The 22278-nt window shown below is 49.4% G+C and overlaps 1 protein-coding gene across 1 annotated transcript in view; it reads left to right on the forward strand.

Annotated features, from left to right (window-relative positions):
• LOXHD1 (lipoxygenase homology PLAT domains 1) overlaps positions 1-22278 on the forward strand; it is a 149029-nt gene that overhangs the window by 14076 nt on the left and 112675 nt on the right. The window contains exons 3-4 of the mRNA XM_069467841.1: positions 50-130; positions 2312-2496. Coding sequence (XP_069323942.1) covers positions 50-130; positions 2312-2496 — 266 coding nt within the window. The remainder of the gene's footprint in view (positions 1-49; positions 131-2311; positions 2497-22278) is intronic.

Genomic DNA, 22278 nt, shown 5'->3' on the forward strand with positions numbered 1-22278 from the left:
CTATGAGCCAACTACTGATCCGCACTAACCATGCACCTGTTCATTGCAGGAGCGAGTCTGCCTTCGAGAAGGCCAATGTGGACGTGTTCCGGGTGAGAACCAGCAATGTGGGCCTCATCTACAAGATCAGGTGAGGGTCTGGTCTGGGGGTGGAGACGAAGGCAAGTAGGTCAGGAACTGCTATCACCATCAACACTTTCTTTCTGGGTGTTGGTTGCTCTCCAGGCACTATTCTAGGGGTTACCAAAGGCCCAAATCTTTCCCACCAATCCTAAGTCATAAGTGCCCTGAACTTCCCCATTAGAGATTCATTTCTTTGGGTTAAGACAGTTTGAGACAGTTTTTTCACAAGCTTCAGAAACATGCTCTGAGAGACACTATAGCACAGTGGTTAGGGGCAGACTCTGAATCCAAATCATCTGGGTACAAATGTCTGCTTACTAGTGTGGGACTTCAGACGGGTCACCTCTCGAAACCTCAGTTTCCTCCTCTGTAATAACAGTGCCTCATCTGTACTAACCCCAGGACTCAATGAGTTAGTGCTGAGAACAGTGATGGGACCCAGTAGTCACTCAGCGAGTGGTAGAGGTGCCAGGTCATGTGGCAGGATGCCTTTGGACAGAGAGCACCCTTGATCTTGTATTCTTGGGGAGTTCTTGGGAATGTATGAGGAGGGATAACTCTACTAGTCTGGTTGCAGAGGAAGAGCCTTCAATTGCCCCCCTTTCTCCCTCCTCACCCCTGCCACCCACCTCCGTTCAAGTTCATGCCCATTTGTGAGAATGCTCATCTGTGGTCTGATGGTACCCAGACTAGGGTCAGGACAGGGGTCAAATGCAGCTTGGGTTTAGTCCTGATTTTTTTCACTCCCACTAGAAAGTACAGGACCATGAATTCTCTTTATTCAGGTAGTAAAGGGCACACAAGGGCCCTGAGCACTGGTTGTGTGTAGGGAAGGGTCCTTGCAGGGGCAGGTTGGGAAGGGGGTGTCAGTGTGTGGGGAAAGGCAACCGCTAGCTGAGGTCCTACTATGTGCCAGGCGCTATGCCAGGCAGAGGCACACATCCTTGTGGGGAGGGGCCCAGTATGTCACCTGTGTCATCCGTCTGTTGGGCTGTGTGCTGTAACTGAGCTGTGGTTGTCCTGTTAAGACCTGCCAGGTTGAAGCCTCACAGGGATGAGATGCTCAGTGTGAAGTGAGGCCCAGGGGTCAAGTTCTGGGGAAAAAACTAGACCTTGGAGAAGGGATGAGGGGGACTTTGGGACATAGGAGAAGAGTTTGGGGGCCAGATTTGGAAGAGTCTGGATTTATGCTACCCGGTACAGTAGCCCCCAAACACATGTGGCTACTGCACACTTGAAGTGTGACTAGACCAAACCAAGGTGTGTTATATGTATAAGATACACACCAGATTTTTGAACAGTTAGTACAAGAAAAAGAATGTAAAATAGCCTGTTAATAAGGTTTTACATAATTATATGTTGAAATAAGTGGAATTAAATGGAATATATTATTAAAATTACTTCCACCGGTTTCTTTGCATCGTTTTAAATATGGCTACTAGAAAAATTTTAAATTGCATCTGTGGTTTGCATGTGAGGCTCAGGCTGTATCTACAGGACAAGCCTGGTCTAGATGGCCGTGAGGGGTCCTCTGGGTGGTGGGACCAAGAAGAATGCCTGCTTGTCCTGGGGTCTGAAAGTCACGAAGAGAGGGACACATTTAACTGTCTCCTCACAGCAGTGGGAAGGACACTTTGAGCCCCAGGGGACAAGCCATGCCCTGCAAATCAGAAGGTCTAGTTGGCTTCTGCTCTCTGTGTATTCCCTTGTCATCTCCTCCCTTTAGTAAGGTCTTAACATACTGTCCTTTTTGACTTTGACTCAGCTGGGCTTTGGGAAGTGGTGTGTATGTACATGCTTTTGTGTGTGTGTGTGTGTGTACACTTGGACCAGAGTAGGAAGAGGGAGCAATACTTCCAGCAGCCAGGGTAAAGAAACAGCTCTGATTAGACAGGACCTCAAAAAGGAAGATTGAGATGGTCCCCCTGTAAGCCTTGGGGATCCTAGATTTTCTATGAAGGCAGTATTTCCTTGCAGGCAGTGTAACAATGTAACATTCACTAATATGCACAAGCACTTGGCAAGGTATCCCCATTTTATAGAAGAGGAAACTGAAGTTGAAGCGATATAGTAACAACAGCAAAATGATTGGATCTCTCTTTGGAGTAAACATCTGGGTATTTCAGCATGGAAGGGGACGTCATTTCAGTTCTTCCAATGATGGTGTGGGTGTCGGCTTCTGCCCCAGGATTGAGCACGACAACACGGGCTTGAACGCCAGCTGGTACCTGGACCGTGTGATTGTGACCGACATGAAGCGGCCACATCTCCGTTACTACTTCAACTGCAACAACTGGCTGAGCAAGGTGGAAGGCGACCGCCAGTGGTGCCGTGACCTGCTGGCCAGCTTCAACGTCATGGACATGCCGAGAGGTCAGTGTCTGGGCTGGCCTGCCCGCCATCCCTTCCTGCTTGGGCTTGGCTCACCCAGGCCTCAGTCTTGCTCCGGATGGTCCCACCTCCCCTTGCCACCCCTCCGGGGCCTTCTTGTTGGGTAGGGCCCAGCAGAAGTGCCATCTCTTCTCCCTTCCTTGTGGCTTCCCACGGGCAAGCTTATGTGCGCTAGGGGTTCAAGGAAGTGGGAAATACACGTAGACCTGGAGGCACGAAGGAGGGATGGGTGTGGCCCTGAGCAAATCCTGTGTTCTGAGTGATTCTTGTTGATGGGTGTCTACCAAGAGTCCCCTCTGAGATCAAGACAGCCTTCCCTGTCTTCCTATCCCCTTGCCTTTCTTATGATGGACCCACCGAGGAAGTTGGGTTACAGCCAGGGCATGGTGGACAGGAACCAGAACTTGCAGCTTGCAGAGCTCCATCGTGCTGCCCCCTGACGATTCCTGATTTTATGAGGAGTGAAACAACTTATTTCAAGTGACATCTCTGTGCAAAGGCCTTAAATTGAGTCATTTCCTTAAATTCAGTCTAAAATTTCAGTTCTCCAGGAATAATGGGAGGTAGATACATTTGTCCCCCAAAGTTCTGACCTCACCTCACCTCATCACTGATCATATTTGCTTTTCCAAAAGGGGGGGCATTCCATGGGGCACCAGCATCATAATGCCCTGCCCTCAGAGGTAGGGAAGGACTTCGGGGCCAGGAGAGAAGTAGATTTTTCACAGTCATGCAGTAGAACGATAGAAGGCCAACACACTTGTTGGATTCTGCCTTCCAGCACATACCTATGTGTTCTCCCTTCCACCCTTTCTAGCTGGGCAGAAATAAACATATCCTCTGTCCCAATGGGCTTCAACTCTCAATTTGTCTATTTCCCATTTTCTACCTACCTCCCGGCCAATCTTAACACTTGACTTGTTCCGCTGTGATCCCTATCATAATAACTTGCAACTTCACTGATTCTTTTTTAAAACATGTGTTATTGATTTTTTTCTTTATTGCAAAAGCCAAATTTGATCATGGCAGAAAATTTAGAAAATAGAGATACGTAAACATAAAGAAAGTATTCCTGTAATTCCATCACCTGAAAAAAACAACACTGGTGACATTTTTGTGCATTCATTTCTAGTCTTTTCTACGCATATACAGTTAAAAAGAATAGGCTGGTACAACATCCCGTTTTAAAGCATGTTTATTTCTATGCCATTAAATATTGCTCAAGACCCCTGCTTGTAAGGACTGTGTAGTGTTCTGGAATATGGAGATACCATCATCTTGCTTTTCAGGGAAGACAGGTGTTCCTAGGCTGGATTGAGTGACCCTTTGACTGAGTGATCAGCAGATGGTTGTGGGTATGGAGGGGACTAGACCTTGATCAGGTTTCTAGGTGGTTCCTCTAAAGGTGATTTTGCATGTCATGCTTCAAGACACAGGCATGAGGGAGCCTGCCCTACTTGTGGGTGCAGAAGGTGACTGCCACTCTGGACAAGAGCATCACCCTGCTGCATGGCACGGTGCCTGGTGTTCACAGGAGATGATGGCTCCCTCTCTGGACTCCTCTTTAACTGCACTTCCTGGGGAAGTGCTTGACATACTCCTAATTCCTTAAAGGGAACGGCCTCTTTAGGGCTGCCCTCTCCTAATGGAGCCCCCTGGGTAGAAGGTAGAGATCAGGAAAAACAGAGACAGGAAGTTCCCAGGGAAGGACGTTCACAATTTTGTGCACGAAAGATCCTAGAACCAAGTTCAACTTCTCAGTTATTCTCAACTGATTGGTAAAGTCAGGGTATTTGGCAACTTAAGGAAATCAGGCTGCAGAACCAAGCAAATGGCTTTGCCTTTTGGTTTTCTCTGTGTCTGATCTCCAGGCTTGGGGATCTCTTCCTGGGCCTTGAAAAGGCAGGTTTTTGTGCCGCCTCAATCCATCTGGGAGTCCCCAAACTCTAGTCGCTCACACTCCACCTTCAAGTGGATCTTTTGCCTGATTCAAGTACCTCTTGCGTTATTAAGTACTTACTCTTCTTTAACTCACTTGTCACAACCTATACTAACTTATAAATTTATTGTAACAAGAAAGTTGATATCACTATCATAAAGAAAAACTATTATCATTTGCTGTAAATATCAGGTGTACACTAGTATGTATTAAAATAAATACACATTAGATAATGATTGTGTACCATGGCTAGCATCTCATGCACAACCAGTGGTGTGCACACTGCACCCTGGTAAACACTCCCACACCTGATGGGAGAGGCAGAGGAGAGAGCTGGGAGGGAGCGAAGGAGGGCTGGCAATGATATTTGGATTCTTCCATCAGGAGTCCTTGCTTCTCTTCATTTTTGCAACACCTCTGGGGGTAGGGATGGGGTGCAGAAGGGCAGGTATATGTTATTAATAATTACAGAGATGAGTAAATGGTGATCTTCCCAAGGTCAGATGCCAGTCACTGATGGAGCCAGGACTAGAACTTGTGTCTGCTTATTCTTTGTTCAGTTGCTCTGTGCCTTCCCTTTGGCATGACCAAGGGCAGTTAGCCTGGCACCTAAGAGGTCAGAGACGGTGACTGCGAGGGTCAGTTGAGCCAAAGGATTCTTGCTGTCATGAGAATCCCTTCTGCAGCCCCTGAATCAGTTGCTTCTCCAGCCTTCATTTGAACCCAGTTTTTCTTGAGTAGCAGACAGTTCCCCACCTCCCAGCACAACCCACCCGCTGTAAGCAGCGCTGGCTGTTGGAAAGCTCTGCCTGGAATTAAACCCCATATGGTCTTCCCAAGGCTTCTGCAGGTATGTCCCAGTCCTCCCTGAAACCACACAGTGTCTGTCTACATGTCAGCCTTCAGCTGCCAGAAGACAGGCTCCTGTCCTGTCAAGGGCACGTCCACAGGTCCCTTGGCCTCTCCTTTGGTGGCCCGTTCCCAAGAATGTCCCTCCTAGGCCAGGACCCTGTGTTCCAGTGGGGGCTCATCAGCATGGAGGGAGGGGGCTCCCTGACTCCATTGCCCTGCTTTCTTTTCATTGTGGTAAAATACACATAACATAAAACTTACCATCGTCACTGTTTTTACATGTACGGTTCATGGCATTAAGTACGTTCACATTGCTGTGCAATGGTCATCATCATTCACCACCATCCATCTCCAGAACTTTTGCATCTTCTCTAACTGAAACTCAGTGCTAACTCCCCGTGCCCCTCACCCCAGCCCCTGGTAGCCTCTATTCTACTTTCTGTCCCTGCAAAATTGGCTACTATAGGAGCCTCATACAGGCTGAGTATCCTTTATCCAAAATGCTTGGGACTAGAAGTGTTTTGGATTTCAGATTTTTTTGGATTTTGGAATATTTGAATATATATATATATATATATATATACTCAGATTGTCTTGTGGATGGAATCCAAGTCTAAACACAAAATTCATTTGTTTTATATACACCTTATACATATAGCCTGAAGATAATTTTACACAGTATTTTTGGCAATTTTGTGCAAGAAACAAAGTTTTGACTGTGACCTGGTCAGATGAAGTCAGGTGTGGAATTTTCCACTTGTGGCGTTGTGTTCGTGCTCAAAAGTTTCAGATTTTGGAGCACTTTGGATTTTGGATTTTTGGATTAGACGTGCTCAGTCTGTACAAGTGGAATCATATAATGTGTATCCTTTTGTGACTGGCTTATTTCACTTAGCACAATGTCTTTAAGGTTCATCCATGTCATAGCACGTGTCAGAATTTCCTTCCTAAAAAGGAAGGCTGAGTAATATTCCATTGTATGTATAGACCACAACTTGTTTACCTATTCTGTTGATGGACATTTGGGTTGTTTTCACCTTTTGGCTATTATGAATAATACTGCTATGAACATGGGGGTACAAATATTTATTTGAGTGTCTGCTCTCAATTCTTTTGGGGATATACACCCAAAAGTGGAATGGCAGGCTCATATGGTAATTATAATATAATTAATTTCTGAGTAACCTCCATACTATTTTCTACAGTGGTTGTACCATTTTACATTCCCACCAGCAGTGCCCAAAAGTTCTAATTTCTCCACACCCTAATATTTGTTCATATCTGTTTTGTTTTATTTTTGACAGTAGCCATCCTAATGGGTGTGAAGTGGCATCTCATTACAGTTTTGCCTTGTATTTCCCTAATGATTAGTGATGTTGAGCATCTCGTCATGTGCTTATTGGTCATTTGTATGTCTTCTTTGGAGAAGTGTCCATTCAAGCTCTTTACTCACTTTTAAATCAAGTTGTTTGGGTTCTTTTTGTTGAGTTGTGGGGGTCCTTCCTATATTCTAGATATTAACCTCTTTTGGATATATGATTTACAAAATATTCTTCTCCCATTCTATAAGATGATTTTTTACTCTGTTCACAGTACCCATTGATGCACAAAAATTTTAATTTTTATGAAGTCCAATTCACCTGTTTTTCCTTTTGTTGCCTATGCTTTTGGTGTCATATCCAAGAAATCATTGTCAAATTCAATGTCATGAAGGTTTCCCCCATGTTTTCATCTAGAAGTGTCTTACTTTTAGCTCTGACATTTAGGTCTTTGATCCATTTTGAGTTAAATTTTGCATATGGTATAAGATAAGGGCCCAGCTTCATTCTTCTGCATGTGGATGTCCAGTTTCCCAGCACCATTTGTTGAAAAGACTGTTCCTTCTCTATTGAATGGTCTTGGCACCCTTGTTGAAAATCATTTGACCATATACACGAGGGTTTATCTCTGGGCTCTCTGTTCTATTACGTTGGTCTATATGTCTGTCTTTATGCTGCTACCACACAGGTTTGATTACTGTAGCTTTGTAGTAAGTTTTGAAATCAGGAAGTGTGAGACCTCTGACTTTGTTCTTCTTTTTGAAGATTGTTTTGGTTATTCAGAGGTCCTTGATATCCCATTTTTTTTTAATGCGTTCTAAATGTTCATGAACTGTTTTTAACAATGACAATACACTATATTGACTTTGCAGTCAAAAAGCTTCTGTTCACTTGAAAGAAAAGAGGAAAGTGCCTTCTCCATCCCAAGTCCTCAGTTCTTGCCCAGGACTGCAAGGCTGCTGGACAAACCTCCTGGACTCTTCTGACTCATCCCCACGTGAATCAGCAGGAGTGGGTGTCCCAGTCTTGGCTCTTGGTGGAATGGTCCAGGCAGACATCACACTTGCACAAGAGTTTCAGACATACACAGAGACTGCACGGGGAGTTAGCAGCCATCTCTATGCTTGTCTCCCCGTAAGAGTGGGTGTCAGGGGTCCTGGCACTTTCTGGGGTCTGTGGAAGGCTGGCAGCCACTTTGTCAGCATATCTGCAATTATTATCCCTGGGAACATGGTCTTAGCTATCAAATCGCTCCAAAAGTGTAGTGAATTTTCCCTCCTGCTTCCTGCCTCATGGCATCCTTTCCATGGCTGTAGATGTACAACTCCCTTCCTGGAGGATTTCTTCTGTCCTTCCTGGAATGGCTCATCCTCTTGACAACTGAGAGCCCAGAGGGACAGAGTAGCTACATTAACATCTACACACTGATGGCAGCCCCTGGCTGGAAGCTAAGCACAGTCTCCCATGACTCTAGGGGAGGATGGCTGTCAGCAGCACCCTCTTGAGCTGCTCTTAGATGCTGGGCCTGGGGATAAGGACATGGTCCCTGTGCTCACAGTCCAGTGGAGGACACAGATTCCTGTAATACAGGGTACCCACACGGAGACTGTAGAGCACCCTGGTTGAGAGTATGAGGCTTCAATTCATAGAGTCTTAGGTTCAAATCTCAATTCTACCATCTCCGAGCAATGTGACTTTAGGACAACATATTTCTGTAGCCTCGTGTCTTCATGTGCATGCCTTTTACAATTCACATCTCATTTAAACGCCCTAGGAGTAGGGGCTATTACTCTCCCACTTTGCACATGTGACAAAAGTCAAGCCAAGTGTGAGAGAACACCTCTCCCCCACTCCTCTGTTTCTTGGTCTGGGGCTGGCAGCTCCTATTTCTCACCCAGTTTGCTCAGATTGTGTTGGCTCCTGTGTCTGGCAGACGGTTCTGAAAGCTGTTCTCTCCAGCACTGATACACCCTGAGGAGGTTTCAAGGGACACATAGGAAGTGGACCTGAGGTCGGAGGGCAGGATAGGACACCCTCTCCCAACCTGCTCTGAGATTGAGGAGCGAACTCAGCCACCAGCCGTTTCTGGGATGCAAGCCCCATCCCATCAGCCCCACAAGGACCCAATAGGGCTGCTCTCCCCAGAACCCCAGGGGCCTCCCCCATTTGCTGCTCGAGTGGGTCTTCTTGCTGCTAGAGCTTCTGTCTCAAGTTGGTGAGATAGAAAACTGTGGATTTTCCAGGGTCAGAGGCAATGTCAGGGCCAGCCTCGCCCCTCCCGCCCTCTCTTGTCCCCTCCTCCCCTTTCTTCTGTGCCACCCAAACCCCACTGCATGTGAAGTCCCAGCCTCTCCAGACAGCACCACCTGCTCCCTCCGCCTCAGGCATCCCCTTCCCCTCCAACTCCTCGAGGCAAGTCTGCGCCACACACCGCAGCGCAGTGATTCTGCATCCAGATGTGCAAGGAGGCTCATGCGCAGGGAGAAGGAGCTTTTCCACCTTTTCCCACACATGCTCTGGCAGAATCACAGCCCAAATGGGCCCTCAGCCGTGTTGAGATGGACACGTGGCTGAAAAACACCGTATCTCAGGGACTAGTATTTGCCTCTTTGGGCTCGACTACTTAATATGTGTCTCCCTGGTGCCTCCAGGAAGCTCAGGTGGCTCTGAGGGTGACACTGGTGTCTCCTCCTGCCCACCTGGTAATTGCTCTTTCACCCACACCTGCCACCTTGCCCGCTGGGACTTAGGGGCTTGTGTGGACATGGGGAGGACACAGGTTTATGTGCAGTGGGGGTGCCGTGCATGGACACACTGGCTTTCTCCTGTACTCCGCTAGCTAAGCACCCCCTCATCTCTTGCCTGCCTCTAGGTGTCTCCCACCCACTGATTTCACACTCCCCACTTTGATGTTGTCACTTTTGGTGTGATAGTCACAGGGTACGGCACCCAGGTGCCATTGACAAACATGCTGCAGAGTCACCTAGGCTGAGGATACAGGGAACCCAGCCCTTTGTGACCCCAGGGAAGCTCAGGATACATCCTGAGCCTGGGGAGGGGTGTAGGCAGCACTGGGGATGGGGTGGGGGAGACATCTGAGTTAGACAAGGCCTGATGTGCTCCCTCTGGGTAGATTTGGGATGACCCAGGGTGGGTTTTGAAGGAGCTTGGGCTGGGGGACTGCCACCTGTGGGGAGGCATTAGCAAGATCTGTTTAGGGCAGACCCTGCCTTGCCATCTCACTGCCAAAATGATGTTATTCCTGCCTTCTGGTCAAGTAATTGCCCACAGTGCCGTGCCAACCCACAAACCCTCCCACCTTGAAAAGAATTGCAACGAATCACGTGGCTTAAATTAATACTGAGCCCACACCGCACCGATCTGGAAAAGCTCTGCCAACTTGGCCATGAGGCAGGGCTCTGAAGCCAAGAGCTGCGTTGCAGCTGGCCTGGGGGCTGTTCACATCCCAGGGCTGTCAGAACCCAGCACAACAGCCAGAAATGTTTCAGATTCAGGCCTGGTCAGTAGCAGAGAGGGCTCTTGCATTCAGAGGGTCCAGTCTGGAGGTGGGTCCTGCCCCACCCTGCTCCCAGCTGGGACTTGCTCCCTAGGCATTGTTAGGGACAAGCCTTCTTCTAGGGGCATGTGATCGTCTTTGGTGCATTAATAATAAATATAGCTGCAGCCAGTTTTGTCGTGTGCTTCAAAGAGACCAGGAGGCTGATGATTAGAGGAAAGAAAACCCACAGAAAGAAGCAACAGCGTGGGCCAGTGGGCCAGGAACATGCAGGTGGTGGGAGGGGCACATGGCAATTTCATCTGGACTCCCAGTCTGGAGCAAATGAATTGGCTTTTTTTTTTTTTCCCCCCAGCTATGCCCAATGGGACAGCCAGTGCTGGGGGCTGAAAGCTGCCCAAAGCCTGGGGATGGGTAGAAATGCGGTTGTGTTTGCTCTTGGCACAATTGCTCTTCCCACTTCTGGCTATTGCATCAGGTAACTGGGTTATAATTTCATTACGGCCCATGCTGTGCTGCACAGTGATTACCATGCAGCTCCAGATGTGCACCCAGTCTTGGCGAGACCACATCGGGCACGGTGCCCAGGGTGCATCTGAGGAGAGGACGGGATAAGAAAGGGATTGTGATTAACGTATTAGGGGTATGTGCAAATCACACTGACCTGCAGCGGATTACAGACCTGCCAGAGAACTGTGGGGTGCAAAAGCAGATGCACAATGAAAGCAGCCTGGGGTGACTGATGCAAAAACCCCCATCACAGGGGCTCCACCAAATGAACCAGAGGCCCTGACTTATTTCCAGATTCTATTGGATAATACCATGGAGTAATTAAATTGTAAATTTTAAAATATAGCTCTCTGGGCCAGAAAACACATGGGACCGTACACTCCGGGTCCTGTTTCTGCCTCTGCCCCTCAATAGCAATGAGACCTAGTGCAGATTTAGTTCCCTTCCCAGTTTCAGTTTCTTCTTCTGTACAGTGGCTGGACTAGGGGGTCTCTTGGGGTCTTTTCGGGATTAATGGAGTGTTTACCTTCACAACTAAAGAAGCCAAGGGCCAGGAGGAGATTAGCTTCTGGTGCCCTCTCTTTGACTGTGGTTATATCTCCCCCATTTCATCCACCCTGGATGTCCCATCTTCTGTGTAGCTCCCTCCTCCGTGGACCCGGTCTCTGGACCTCCATTCTCTGTGGTCAAAACCTTGCTCTGCCACCCCACCAGTTATGCAAGTGTGAGCAGACACCTTACGCCCCGTGCCTCTATTTCCTCATCTGTAAAGTGGGGATAATGTGACTCCCCACCTCATAAGGTTAAGTGGGGAAATGAGCATTAAGGACTCAGTGCAGGGGCTCAGAGTAAGTGTGACACAGTCACCGTGCCGCTCGTTCCTGTGGTTAACTCCTGACGTTTCCCTTTCTTCCTCTCCCACATCCAGGCTTACTCTGATTCTAAAATGCACAGACTCAAGATTCTGGCCTCCCAGAAAGGACTCTGGAGCCACTCAGTGCCAGGATGCCCTCTAGAATCAGACAGGCTCATGTAGACAACTGGGACTCGGCCATGACCTTGACTGCAGTGGAAGCCAGCCCAGAGTGCCTTTGTTCCCAACGCTCCTCCTCTCCCTGACATTTCCCTTCACCCGGCTTTAAACATTATCCAGGGCTCTCTGGGCTCTGTTTGCTGGGATGTGGCTTGGGAACCACTGTTCCTCTGAACTCTGTGGAGGAGGTCCCAGGCCCACGGATGCAGGGGTGAGGGCTTCAGGGCGGGGAGAGCCAGGCCAGCCCTGCAGCATTTTCCTCCTCTGAACTTCACAGCAGCTTCCCGCCCACCTTATCTGCTCCCACCTAGCGCTGCAGAAAATCATCTCCGGAAAGAGTGGGAAGAAGAGAACCTCGCTGAATGAGGCCCCAGGGAAGCACATCAGGGAATTTAAGGACCAAAAGGGACTTTACCCCTCCTGCATTTTATGGAGGAGAAAACAGAAGCCCAGGGAAGTTAAGCAACGTGCTCTTGGTCACACAGCATAACTGTGGGGCAGAGCTGGAGCCCTGCCCTTGTGATGCCGGCTCATGTTCCTCCCTCTTTCCCACTCTTAAGCTCATTCATTCAGTGATTCCACAGCATTGTTTGGGAACCTCCTATGCACCAGAGCCTGTGCTCAGGGTGAATACATACAAGCCCTTCTCACTAGGAGGTTAGAGTCAAGCCAAGAAATAATCACAGTGCAAGGGATAGAATATTCTCAGTGGGGGATGGCCTAGGCCACTGGGAGGATAGAGGAACAGGGGACCGGGAGGGCTTCACAGAGGAGGTTATGCTTAAGCCCAAACTTCCTGGGTGAGAAAGTGTTTGCTAGGGTTTCACATAGAATAAGGACACTTGGGGAAAGATGGGGTCTGGTGGCACAGTGTCTGATTCACACATCTGGGAACGGGCCCTCCAACTCACAGCTTCACTGTGGCTCTGGCCCCCTGGGACCACCACCGGCCACATTCTCCATCAACCCAGAAGCCAGAACCTTTGGAGAATGCACAGAATTGTATATTTGCTCCAAACTTGGTTATGTTGATTTTTAAACAGGTGTTTAAAATAAACTTTTTTTTCTATTTGTGGAAATAGCACTTTCTCAGTGCTACATTTTGTACACAGGAAAATCTGAATTAATGATATGGACCCTGCCTTGGCCTTGATCCAGCTGTGGGTGTCCATTTCTGCACAATGTGTTCCTGCTGGAACCCTCCCCTGAGTCCCAGTTGGTGGCCAATGTGAGCCCCGGGAGAAGGGGTTCCTGCCTGCCTGGGGCTGGGTGCCCACAGGGGGGCCCTTGTCTCAATTTTCTCTCTTCCTCCACGTGGTCCTCAACCCTCCCTCCAGTCTTATGGCCACTCTGACCAGCCCAAGGGTTTCTGGGGCCAAAGCCAGCTCAAGGGCATAACAGATTGGCAGGAGTTTACAGTAGTTTCTTCTGAACAACAGAGGACATGACTTATTCAAGTATTGACTTTAGGTGACTTTAATCTTTAGTTTTCAATCACAGGAAAAAAAAACATAGCCATTGTAAAAATTGAAAAGTACAAATAAACAAAAGAATAATAATAAAATCTTTCATAATCCAATCACCCAAAGGTGATAATAGGTGATTTTTATTTGGCACTTACTCAATGTCAGACATGATTCTCAACAAACTATTTATCTAATAATCTATTTATTTATCTATCTATCTAAATATCAGCTTAATTTTCATAACAACCCCATGAGGGAGGTACTATTGTTACCCCCATTTTACAGATGAAGGAAACTGAGGCACAGAGGGGTAAAGTCATTTATTTATAAGTATGGAGCCAGGAGCAAAGCCCGACGCTTGAATGTAATCTCTGTGTAGGATTGCCTTGGAAAGACCCCTGTTAACATTTTGGTGAATTTCTTTCCTGTTCTTTTTTTGGTACATGAATGTATCAAACACTTACATGTTGATAAGAAATAGTGTTTTATTATCCTCAATTTTATAATCATGTTTTTCACTTAATACTATATTATAGCATTGAATTGTCTTCTAATCATTATTTTAATTGGCTGCATAGTATTTCATGAATGGGAAAATATCACCATTTATCCAAAAAATCTCCTATCTTGAATATTTCTAGGTTGTCCAATTTTTGTTATTATTAACAGTGCTACGATAGATATCCTTATAGGTAATCAATGAGCATAATTATTCCTTAGTATAAGCTAATTGCTATGCACAGGGCTTGAATGGTTGGTTCAAGGGGTTTGCAGATGTTAAGGCTTTTGACATATTTCATTCACTTGCCTCCAGGAAGGCTGGATGCTGTTCTAATTCCTCTAGAACATAACTTCCTTTCTTAGTCTCTCCTCTCTCAATTTCTCTTGCTGTCTTGCAGTAGGACTGGAGCTTTTCAGCTCCCGCTGGAATGCCCTCCATCTCCCTCTCCTTGCAGACACACCCACTTGTCAAAATCATAAGCGCCCATGAGGTTCCTAAGCACCTACGATGGGCAAGTCATCTCGGTCACCTCATTTAATGCTCACAATAACGGACCTGTGGTTTCCCAGCACTACGGGAAGATAAACACTAGCAGTGGAGTCTAGCTTGGAAAGGGAAGAAGTGGAGCCAGTGTTTCCTAAGTGTGCAGGTGGAAGGGAGGGGCCTTCTGTAGAGTGGCAGGAGACGGGGCAAAGGAAGGTGAGTGGCTGCAGGGTAGGTGGAACAGCTCTGCGGCTGGAAGAGCTGAAGGAGAGTGGGTGCTTATTTGCTCCATGCTACGGTTTCGACACCTGATAGCATCAGGCATCCAACAGTTTCCTAGGAAGACACACCGGCTGTATATTGACGTGGGGGTGATGAAAAGGTGGGGCGTTTTTTCTTGATTACTGCCCATGAGCAACTATTAATGACCAAGTGATGTTTCAGCGTCGGTGCACAACCAGGCTCAGCTGAGCTCAGATCCTCCTCCTGTGCCGGAGCACATGTTCAGCGCCAAAGGAGCCATATGGACAGCAGGGGTTCTGGAGTAGGACAGCGTGGGCTTGTGGGGCAATGCTTCCGAAAGCACCTGGGGTTTGAGCTCCACCTGGCAGGGAGGGGGCAATGACAGCCAAGAGAGAGCCTGCCCATTCAGACCCCCTGAGTCCAAATCTGGGCTTCACCCTTTCTAACTGCGTGAAATTGGTCAAGTGTCCTAAGCTCCTGCTTCCATTGCCTGCTCAGCAAATGGGGACACTCGTAGCCATAGGTCCGTTATTGTGAGCATTAAATGACGTGACTGGCCCACGGTAGGTGCTTGGGAACCTCAGAGGCACTTACAATTTTGACAAGCGGGTGTCATCTTTATCTTCAAGGAGAGGGAGATGGAGGGCATTCCAGGGAGAGGAGAAAAACCCCAGCCCTATTCACAAGACAATGAGAGAGGAGAGACTAAGAAAGAAAGTTATGGAAGGAAAACAAAGGAAGGTGGCCAGGGGTCCATCATCCCAGTGTCCCAGTGCCCTTTGCGTGGTCCCAGGAGTGGGAGTGTCTCCCGGAGGCCACAGGTAGCCGTGGAAGCGTCTGAGCAAACACGGTGGGAGGGGAGGGGTCGGACGCGCTGGAGGGGCAGGGTCTGGATCAACCGGGAAGAGGCAGCTACCATCTGGGTGAGAGTCAATCGGCCTCCAGGCGAGGTAAGAAAGAGGAAACCTTTTGGGGGCAGCTTGGGCGGGAGGGAGAACGGAGTCCCCGGCCCGGCGTGACCCAGGTCCCGGCAAGTGGCATGGCCCTACCTGCCCATCCCACATCTGTGCAGGCTTGAGTAGCGAGGGGGCCTTCCCTGGCTGGGAGAGAACATTCCCCGTCCCACACCCCCAGGGCAGCCTCGCTGAATTTCTGTCCCTTGCCATTTGCATCTCCTCCTACGCAGCAGCGCCTGTGAGATCTCACTCCGGGCGTCTTTGCTCTCAGCGAGCGGAAGTGAGGGGTGTCAGGGCGCGAGCCACCGCGCATCCACTTGGGGGGGTATAAAATCACACCCAATCATCCTCCTGCCCACCTCCCGCCGCGCCCCTCACCTGCCAAAGTAACCAAAGCCACGTCCTATTTAGGCAGGATGTGGGGTGGGTGAAAGGCAGGGGAAGGAGCTCGTTCATTCATGATTCTCTGCTTCCCAAGGGGGCCTGGCACGCGTAGGCTCGCCCCAGGCGCAGGCCTGCTGGGTCCCCAGGAGAGGGAGGCTTAGCCGTGGGGCAGAAGCATGACTTCTGTGGTCGGGAACATCGCGAGCAGCCCTGCCGCGCTCCGCTGTGCACGCGGCGCCGGGATCTGGGGGCCCGGCCCCCTCGTGGCTGCACCCCACTCCCAACCCCCGGCCTGCCGCGGCTCTCTGGAGATGCGTGCTGTCGCTGCTGCGTGCTGACTGTTCCAGACACGGCGCATGGGAGGCTGTGGGGGCGGCTGGCGCACCAGGCAAGCAGGCAGCTCCGGCCTGCCAGTGCCTGCCTTTTCTGGAAGCCCACGCAGCAGCTTCCGGCTGGCCTGCAGGGGCCAGATTTCCTGTTTGGAGGAAGCAGCCTTGTGCCCCTGCTACAGGGCAGAGGGAAACAGGGTGCATCTGGGCATGTGTCTCCACTGAGCAGGGGAAGAAGGACACTGTGGTCTTGAGGCAGGCCATCTGGCTGTAGGCTGCAGCTAACTCCACCCCCTCAGGACCCCAGCTCAATTCTGTTTGGCTTTGGAAGGCACCATGTGATTAGCTTAATCTATATCCCTCATCCTATATTGTCCAGATCAATGCTCAAATGAGTTTGACCTCCCTGAGCTCACACTGATCTTCAGTAGAAAGAGGCCACTGCCTGAAAGGTAGGGTCGCTGGGCTCAGATGTGCAGTTGACGCACTGCACAACTGTGACTATGTGAGGAGACATCTTTCACATCAGAGAAGTTGTAGTTTTGTGTATTTATTATTACAATTATCCAACAGATGGCAGTAAAGTGTCTCAAGGAAGGGATTCTTTTTTTCTAATTTGCAAAAGCCCTGTACTGGCTAATGGTAGCCCTGCTGAAAGGCCGGAGAGAAATCAGTTCTAGGGAGAATTTTATAACAGGTAATATGCAACGTGTGTACATCGCAGGCCAACTCTAGAGCTGGCTTGGGTGGCGATGTCCATAATCACTAGCCCTGTGTCTTCCCTGCTTGCTCAGGAAGAGGGGTACACTCCTTATGAGCCCCTCCTCCAGCTGGACCTCACCTCTCCTGCCATCTCTGCTCCTCGCTGGCTCGCAGCCAGGCTGGGAGCTAAAGGCACAAGCCTGAGGTGGCAGAACTGGTGCTGCCCTCTGTCCCCACTGTTGGGAAACCCCTTCCCTGTCAGACTCAGGGGACCGCCAGGCTCAGCCCAGCCACACAGCATTTCAGGGACAGGGAGTTTGGCCGTGCTTGTCCACACTAGGCACAGGACATGCTCCACCCCAGCAGAGAAAGGGGACTAGCTCCCCAATCTTCAGAGCCTTGGGCCGCTTAGCTAGCAGTCAGAATATGCCACCATTATCCTGCTGTCAGCAGCCGACCACCCTGGACCAGGCAGCTCTGCTCCCACTCCCATTCCAGGCCACAGAGAGTATGGCTGCCCGTGGTCCCCTACCTAGAGACAGGCAGAACAGCACCTGAGAGCACAAGACATGTCATAACTGTCTCCCGTGGGCCAAACCTTGCCTGCCACTTGTCTTTGTGTGAACTGCAAGCTGAGCATGGGTTTTACATATTTTTGATGGTTGAAAAGACGTTAAAAAAAGAATGATGGTTTATGACACGTAACAATTATATGAAATTCAATTGTCAGTGTCCATAAATAATGTCTTGTTGAAATGTAACCCAGTCCAAGCTTGTACCACTCAGCGAAGGACAGCCAATAAGTTGAGAGACAAGATGTTGGGACAAGGAAAGCGACTTTTATTCAGAGAGCCAGAAAAAGAAGGAGATGGAGGACTAGTGTCTTCAGTTCATCTTAAATGAGTATGAACTTTAGGTTTCTTTTTATCTTAGAGGAAGGGGAAAGGGAGGAGTTGGGTTACAAGAGGCAACCGAGGGCTGCAGACATCTGGACGTCAGTGAGGGTCTGGGGAAGTTGTAAAACTTCTTTGTTCTTGGTCAGTTAACTTTGGCAGGCTCAGGTTGCAATGGTCCTATCCGTCTTTAACATAGCATCGTGACTGGTGTGTACGCTTTCCTTATCTCCCCACGAGTCAGTTTTGGGAAAGGGACAGTTACCATCTTTCTTCTAGCCTAGGTGCAGAGCTAAGCAGAAGCGTTTAACCTAAAGGAATTGCCGCAGGGGGTCAGAAGCAAAATGGAGCTAGTCATGCTAAGCCTCCCTCCCACTGTTGCAGGAACACAGCCACACCCGTTTGTTTATGTAGTGTTGTCTATTGTTGCTACAACAGCACAGTTGAGTCGTTGCAACGGAGACCGGAGACCGAATGGCTCACAAAGCCTAAAATATTTTCTATCTGGCACTTCACAGAAAAAGTTTGCCAACCCTGGCGCAGGGCATAGGAGGCTTGGGGTGTCCTGGGAAGAGCCCTGGATTCAATCAAAGACAAGAGACCTGGCTCTGAGCCCCTCTTGCATCCTTTAGCGACTGTGTGCCCTCGGGCAAGCCACCTCTGAGCCTCAGTTTCCTTATCTGTGAGTGAGAATGTCAGCAGTACCTGCCCCGGCTAGAATATGTGGCTGTTGTACGATGAAATGACATCCAGGATGTGTAAGTGGCTTGTGAACTGCAAATGCCTGCAGGGATGTTTGGTACTGTTTGCTCTAGAAGGTGAATCGACCATGTCATTCTCGTAGAGGAAAGGTGGCCGTCCCCCACGTGGGATCCTCTGTGAATCTTTTCTTTGCATCATTTCTCCCTGTTTCTCTGGGTCCTCTGGCCTTCGGGCGGGGTTTTTACTGGCCCTCCACCCTCCCTCTGACCAGCTCCCTGCAGCCAGGGCAGCGGCCCCATCTCACATGTGGGCGTTTTGCTGTCTCACAGATTGCCAATCCAAGGGGTGAGTGCAAAGTGCAAAAACCCACTTGTGACCAGCATTGCCAGTTTGCACTCACTGACATTCTAGTCACAGGAAGTTGGGGACTCTCGTAGACCGAGTGGGAGGAAGGCTTGATGCACTCGCTGACGGTTGGCCCACAGCGAGAGACTGGGCTCTGCTGTCAGCAGCCTTGCTCTCTCGTCAGTATATGCACTTAGTCGCAGGGTTGGCATCGGGCACCAGACCTTGTTTTGGAAAACAGCAAAGTGTGGGGTTCTGCTTGAAGAGGGAATGTGAAAAAAAAGAAGGCAGAGAATTAATATGATGAACCTCACTGTCCATTTATGGAACTTTTTAAAGAATGGTTTTGTGAGGTGCACCTGTCCGTCCCTGCTGCAGTGTGATTGGCGGTCACCTGTCACACGGGGATCGTATTCTGCACCCAGCCAACCATGTGGAGACTCAGAGCCCCATCTGCCGTGGAAGGTTCCGCAGAGGCCAGAGGACCGTCCACCCTTCTTCCAGAGTCAGCTGCCTCCTGCACTCTGTCCACCTGGCTTCCTGATCCCTGGGTGGGGGCCCTTGTCCACCTCAGCCAGAAAGGCCTGGAAGCTCCTTTCCACCTCAGCTCTGGCCTCGTGATCCCGGGCCCTTGGTCTGTCTCCCAAAGTGCCCACTTTGGCTTGATGCTCTGCTCCTCTGGACTTTCCAGGACGTGGACACTGTGTGTCCCCAAGGCCCTGCTTGGGCTCCTGCCTCCCAGGCCACCTTTTCCTAAAAGGTCAGCATATGCATGGTCAGCTCTTTCTGCAGGATTGATGGTTTCTGTGGCAACCATCTCTATTTCATGGTTTTTATCTAGATTAATTTCATACAGAACTCTGACTTGAAAGGGTTTAGTTTTTCTACTTGACCTTCCCAGAATGAATATTTGTGTATAACAGGAAAGCCCTCTCTCATACCTTGACCTCAAATGTTCAGGAGAAAGTCCTTCCCTGTTAGGATAAAGGTCATGCCTCCCTCAGTTACAGCTGAGCTCGAATCATGAGAGTTTAGCTAATGGTTAAATCCACATCATGCTTAATTATAAATAGTTATGAGTATATAACATTCAATCCATGCCCCAGTGATTTATGGAATACAAATGTGATGGAATACGGCTGCTTAAATGACCCACTGACCCGGGTGCCTCCTCTGCCATCTGAGATGCTTCCTTGATCTCCCGGCTTCCCTCCACGGCCTGTGGGCTGCCTTTCCTGGTCAAATGTCACGGAATGGCAGATTAAAAAGGAGGCTTAGTGTTCCCACACTCTCTCAGTATCGCATTCTTTCTACAGCGTCCCTGGCAGATGGCTCTCCACCGATGTGCTTGGCGCGTAGTAACTGCTTAGGTGTCTCTAGGGACAGGGACGCTCACTCCCCCAAGGGCATCCCATTCCTTTGTTGGATAGCCCTAGATACTAAAAAATCTTCCTTTTGGAGAGCTAAAATCTCCTTCTTTACAATTCAACCCTCTAATTCTAGTTCTGCCGTCTGGAATGATTCAGAACATTGGCTACTCCTTCCACAAATGCTTCCCAGACCCTCTCATCCTTTCTCCTGCTTCGCTGTGCCAGTTCCCCCCAGAGTCCCAGTGCCCTTACGACAGACTGACGCACAGCGACCGCCTTCAGACCCTCCCAGCCCCCACCCACCCTGGTGTCACCAGCCAAGGCGCCCTGGGCATCCTGCCACCTGAAGTGGAGTCTTGCCTCTGTGTGAAGTGGGCCTGGACTGGAGCTGGGAAATGTTGCAAACCAAAACGAATGTTCTCAGAGCCCTGCCAGCCAGGGAGGAAAGAACCAAGCCCTCGCGGGAGGCCCCTGGGACTTGGCAGATGACAAGAGCAGAATCAGCTGGTCGTGGCCAGGGCCCTCCTGGTCCTTACACACCGCATGACTCAGAAGCTCTAGGAGGGAAACCTGGAAATCTGCCTTTTTAACACCTGCCAGGTGTTACTGCCAGGTGGTCTGAGTGTGGCCCAAGTTTTAAGCCTCTAACCTCAGGGTTCCCTGGGTCTGGCCTCTTCTGAAGGCTTCTGTCTTGACAGACCTTCGTGGTTGAGTGAGAGCTCGTGGGAACTTCAGAGTGACTATTTCCTACTAGAGCCTTCAGTTAGGACTAGGATGGGAGGATTCTTTCCTCCCCACTGATGAGTTTCACTAAGCGAGGATGGAGGAGAGGCAGAGAAGGCATTGTCTGCTCTGGCTCAGTGTTCCCAGCAGCTCAAGGAGCAGCTCTCAGGGGCTGTGTGGGCTGTCCACCGGGGGTCCTCTGCAGGACCTGCACTGTGTCACCTCTAGAAGGCTGGCCCTGCACTGCCTGCAGGCCTAGAAATGGGGAAGGGACAAAATTAGGTTTCTCCTCATCTCTCCAATTTCAGTCTTTTGCCCTGAGCAACTTCTCTGGGACTTTGAATTTTAGGAAATTTGATTCAATTTATTTGCCAGCATACTTAATGAGACTATAATATACATTCCCAGCACTGTGCTGGGGATGTGGGAGAGACCACATCAGAGCAGGAAGTCCTGCTCCCAGCCCTCCTATAGGTTCTTGGGGAAGTTAGAAGCCTTACCTACAGGAAACAACATACATCACAAGGCGGCAGATGGCAAAACTCAGAAATCATTGACCCAGATGACACAGCAGAGCTGAGGAACACAGATAAGAAAGACCCCTGGCGGCTGGGGGAAGGGGTTAGGGCAGGCGCCAGGGAGGAGGTGAGCAGAGGAGCTGGGACTCTGGGCCTCAATTAGAACAGCTCTAGTTTTTACCAGCTTCGCACATTGGGCGTAAGGCATCTGAGAAAAAGGATTCTGCTATGTAAAAAACAGAAAGCCACTGTAAGAATGGAAAGTGAAGGGAGAGCTGTGTCCGCCCTTGGAATTGTTGGCACCCAAAGAAAAGCTGGAGTCTCCTTCCCCTGACCACACAGCAACCCCTAGTCTTCGCTCCCCACCCTCAGCGGGCACCAGCTGGGGACACATGGGCAGGGTGCATCACGTCCTCAAGTTTGCCTTGAGCCCGGTCTCCCCTCGAGGCTGACGCTGAGGCTGAGGCATTTGGGGATTACAGAGAATTAATTTCTGTTCAATGAATGGAGCAAAGACACAGGAAGCAGAATCAGGCCTATAAGTGAGGTAACTCCTAAGCATGTATCTACTGGTCACTATTGGTGGCTCTTGTCTTTGCCTTGGTCATAGCCTTGACAATTTACATATAAATTCGATTTTCATCTGCAGAATCCAGTTTCCCCACTGAATTTCTACACTGTGATGCAGTGTGGAAAATGGATCAGAAAAGGCAGAGGAGATGCAGGGGGCCCAGTTGGAGGCATCTCAGTAGTTCAGGGGAGATATGCTGGTGGGTTGGTTCCGGCGGCATCTGGGTCTGGGCTGATTCACGTGTCCCAAGGCAATATGCTAGCAGGTGAAAACAGAAGGTCCCCTCTACCTCTGATTTATTTTGTGCATCCAGTTTAGCAAGGACCATTTGGAACCAACATCGAGTGACTTGTGTCTTGCTCTGCTATTGACAGGAATGATGACAATTCATGCATTGCTGGGGGAAG

Source organism: Eulemur rufifrons, chromosome 5 (genome assembly GCF_041146395.1).
Source record: "Eulemur rufifrons isolate Redbay chromosome 5, OSU_ERuf_1, whole genome shotgun sequence".
Classification (NCBI taxonomy): domain Eukaryota; kingdom Metazoa; phylum Chordata; class Mammalia; order Primates; family Lemuridae; genus Eulemur; species Eulemur rufifrons.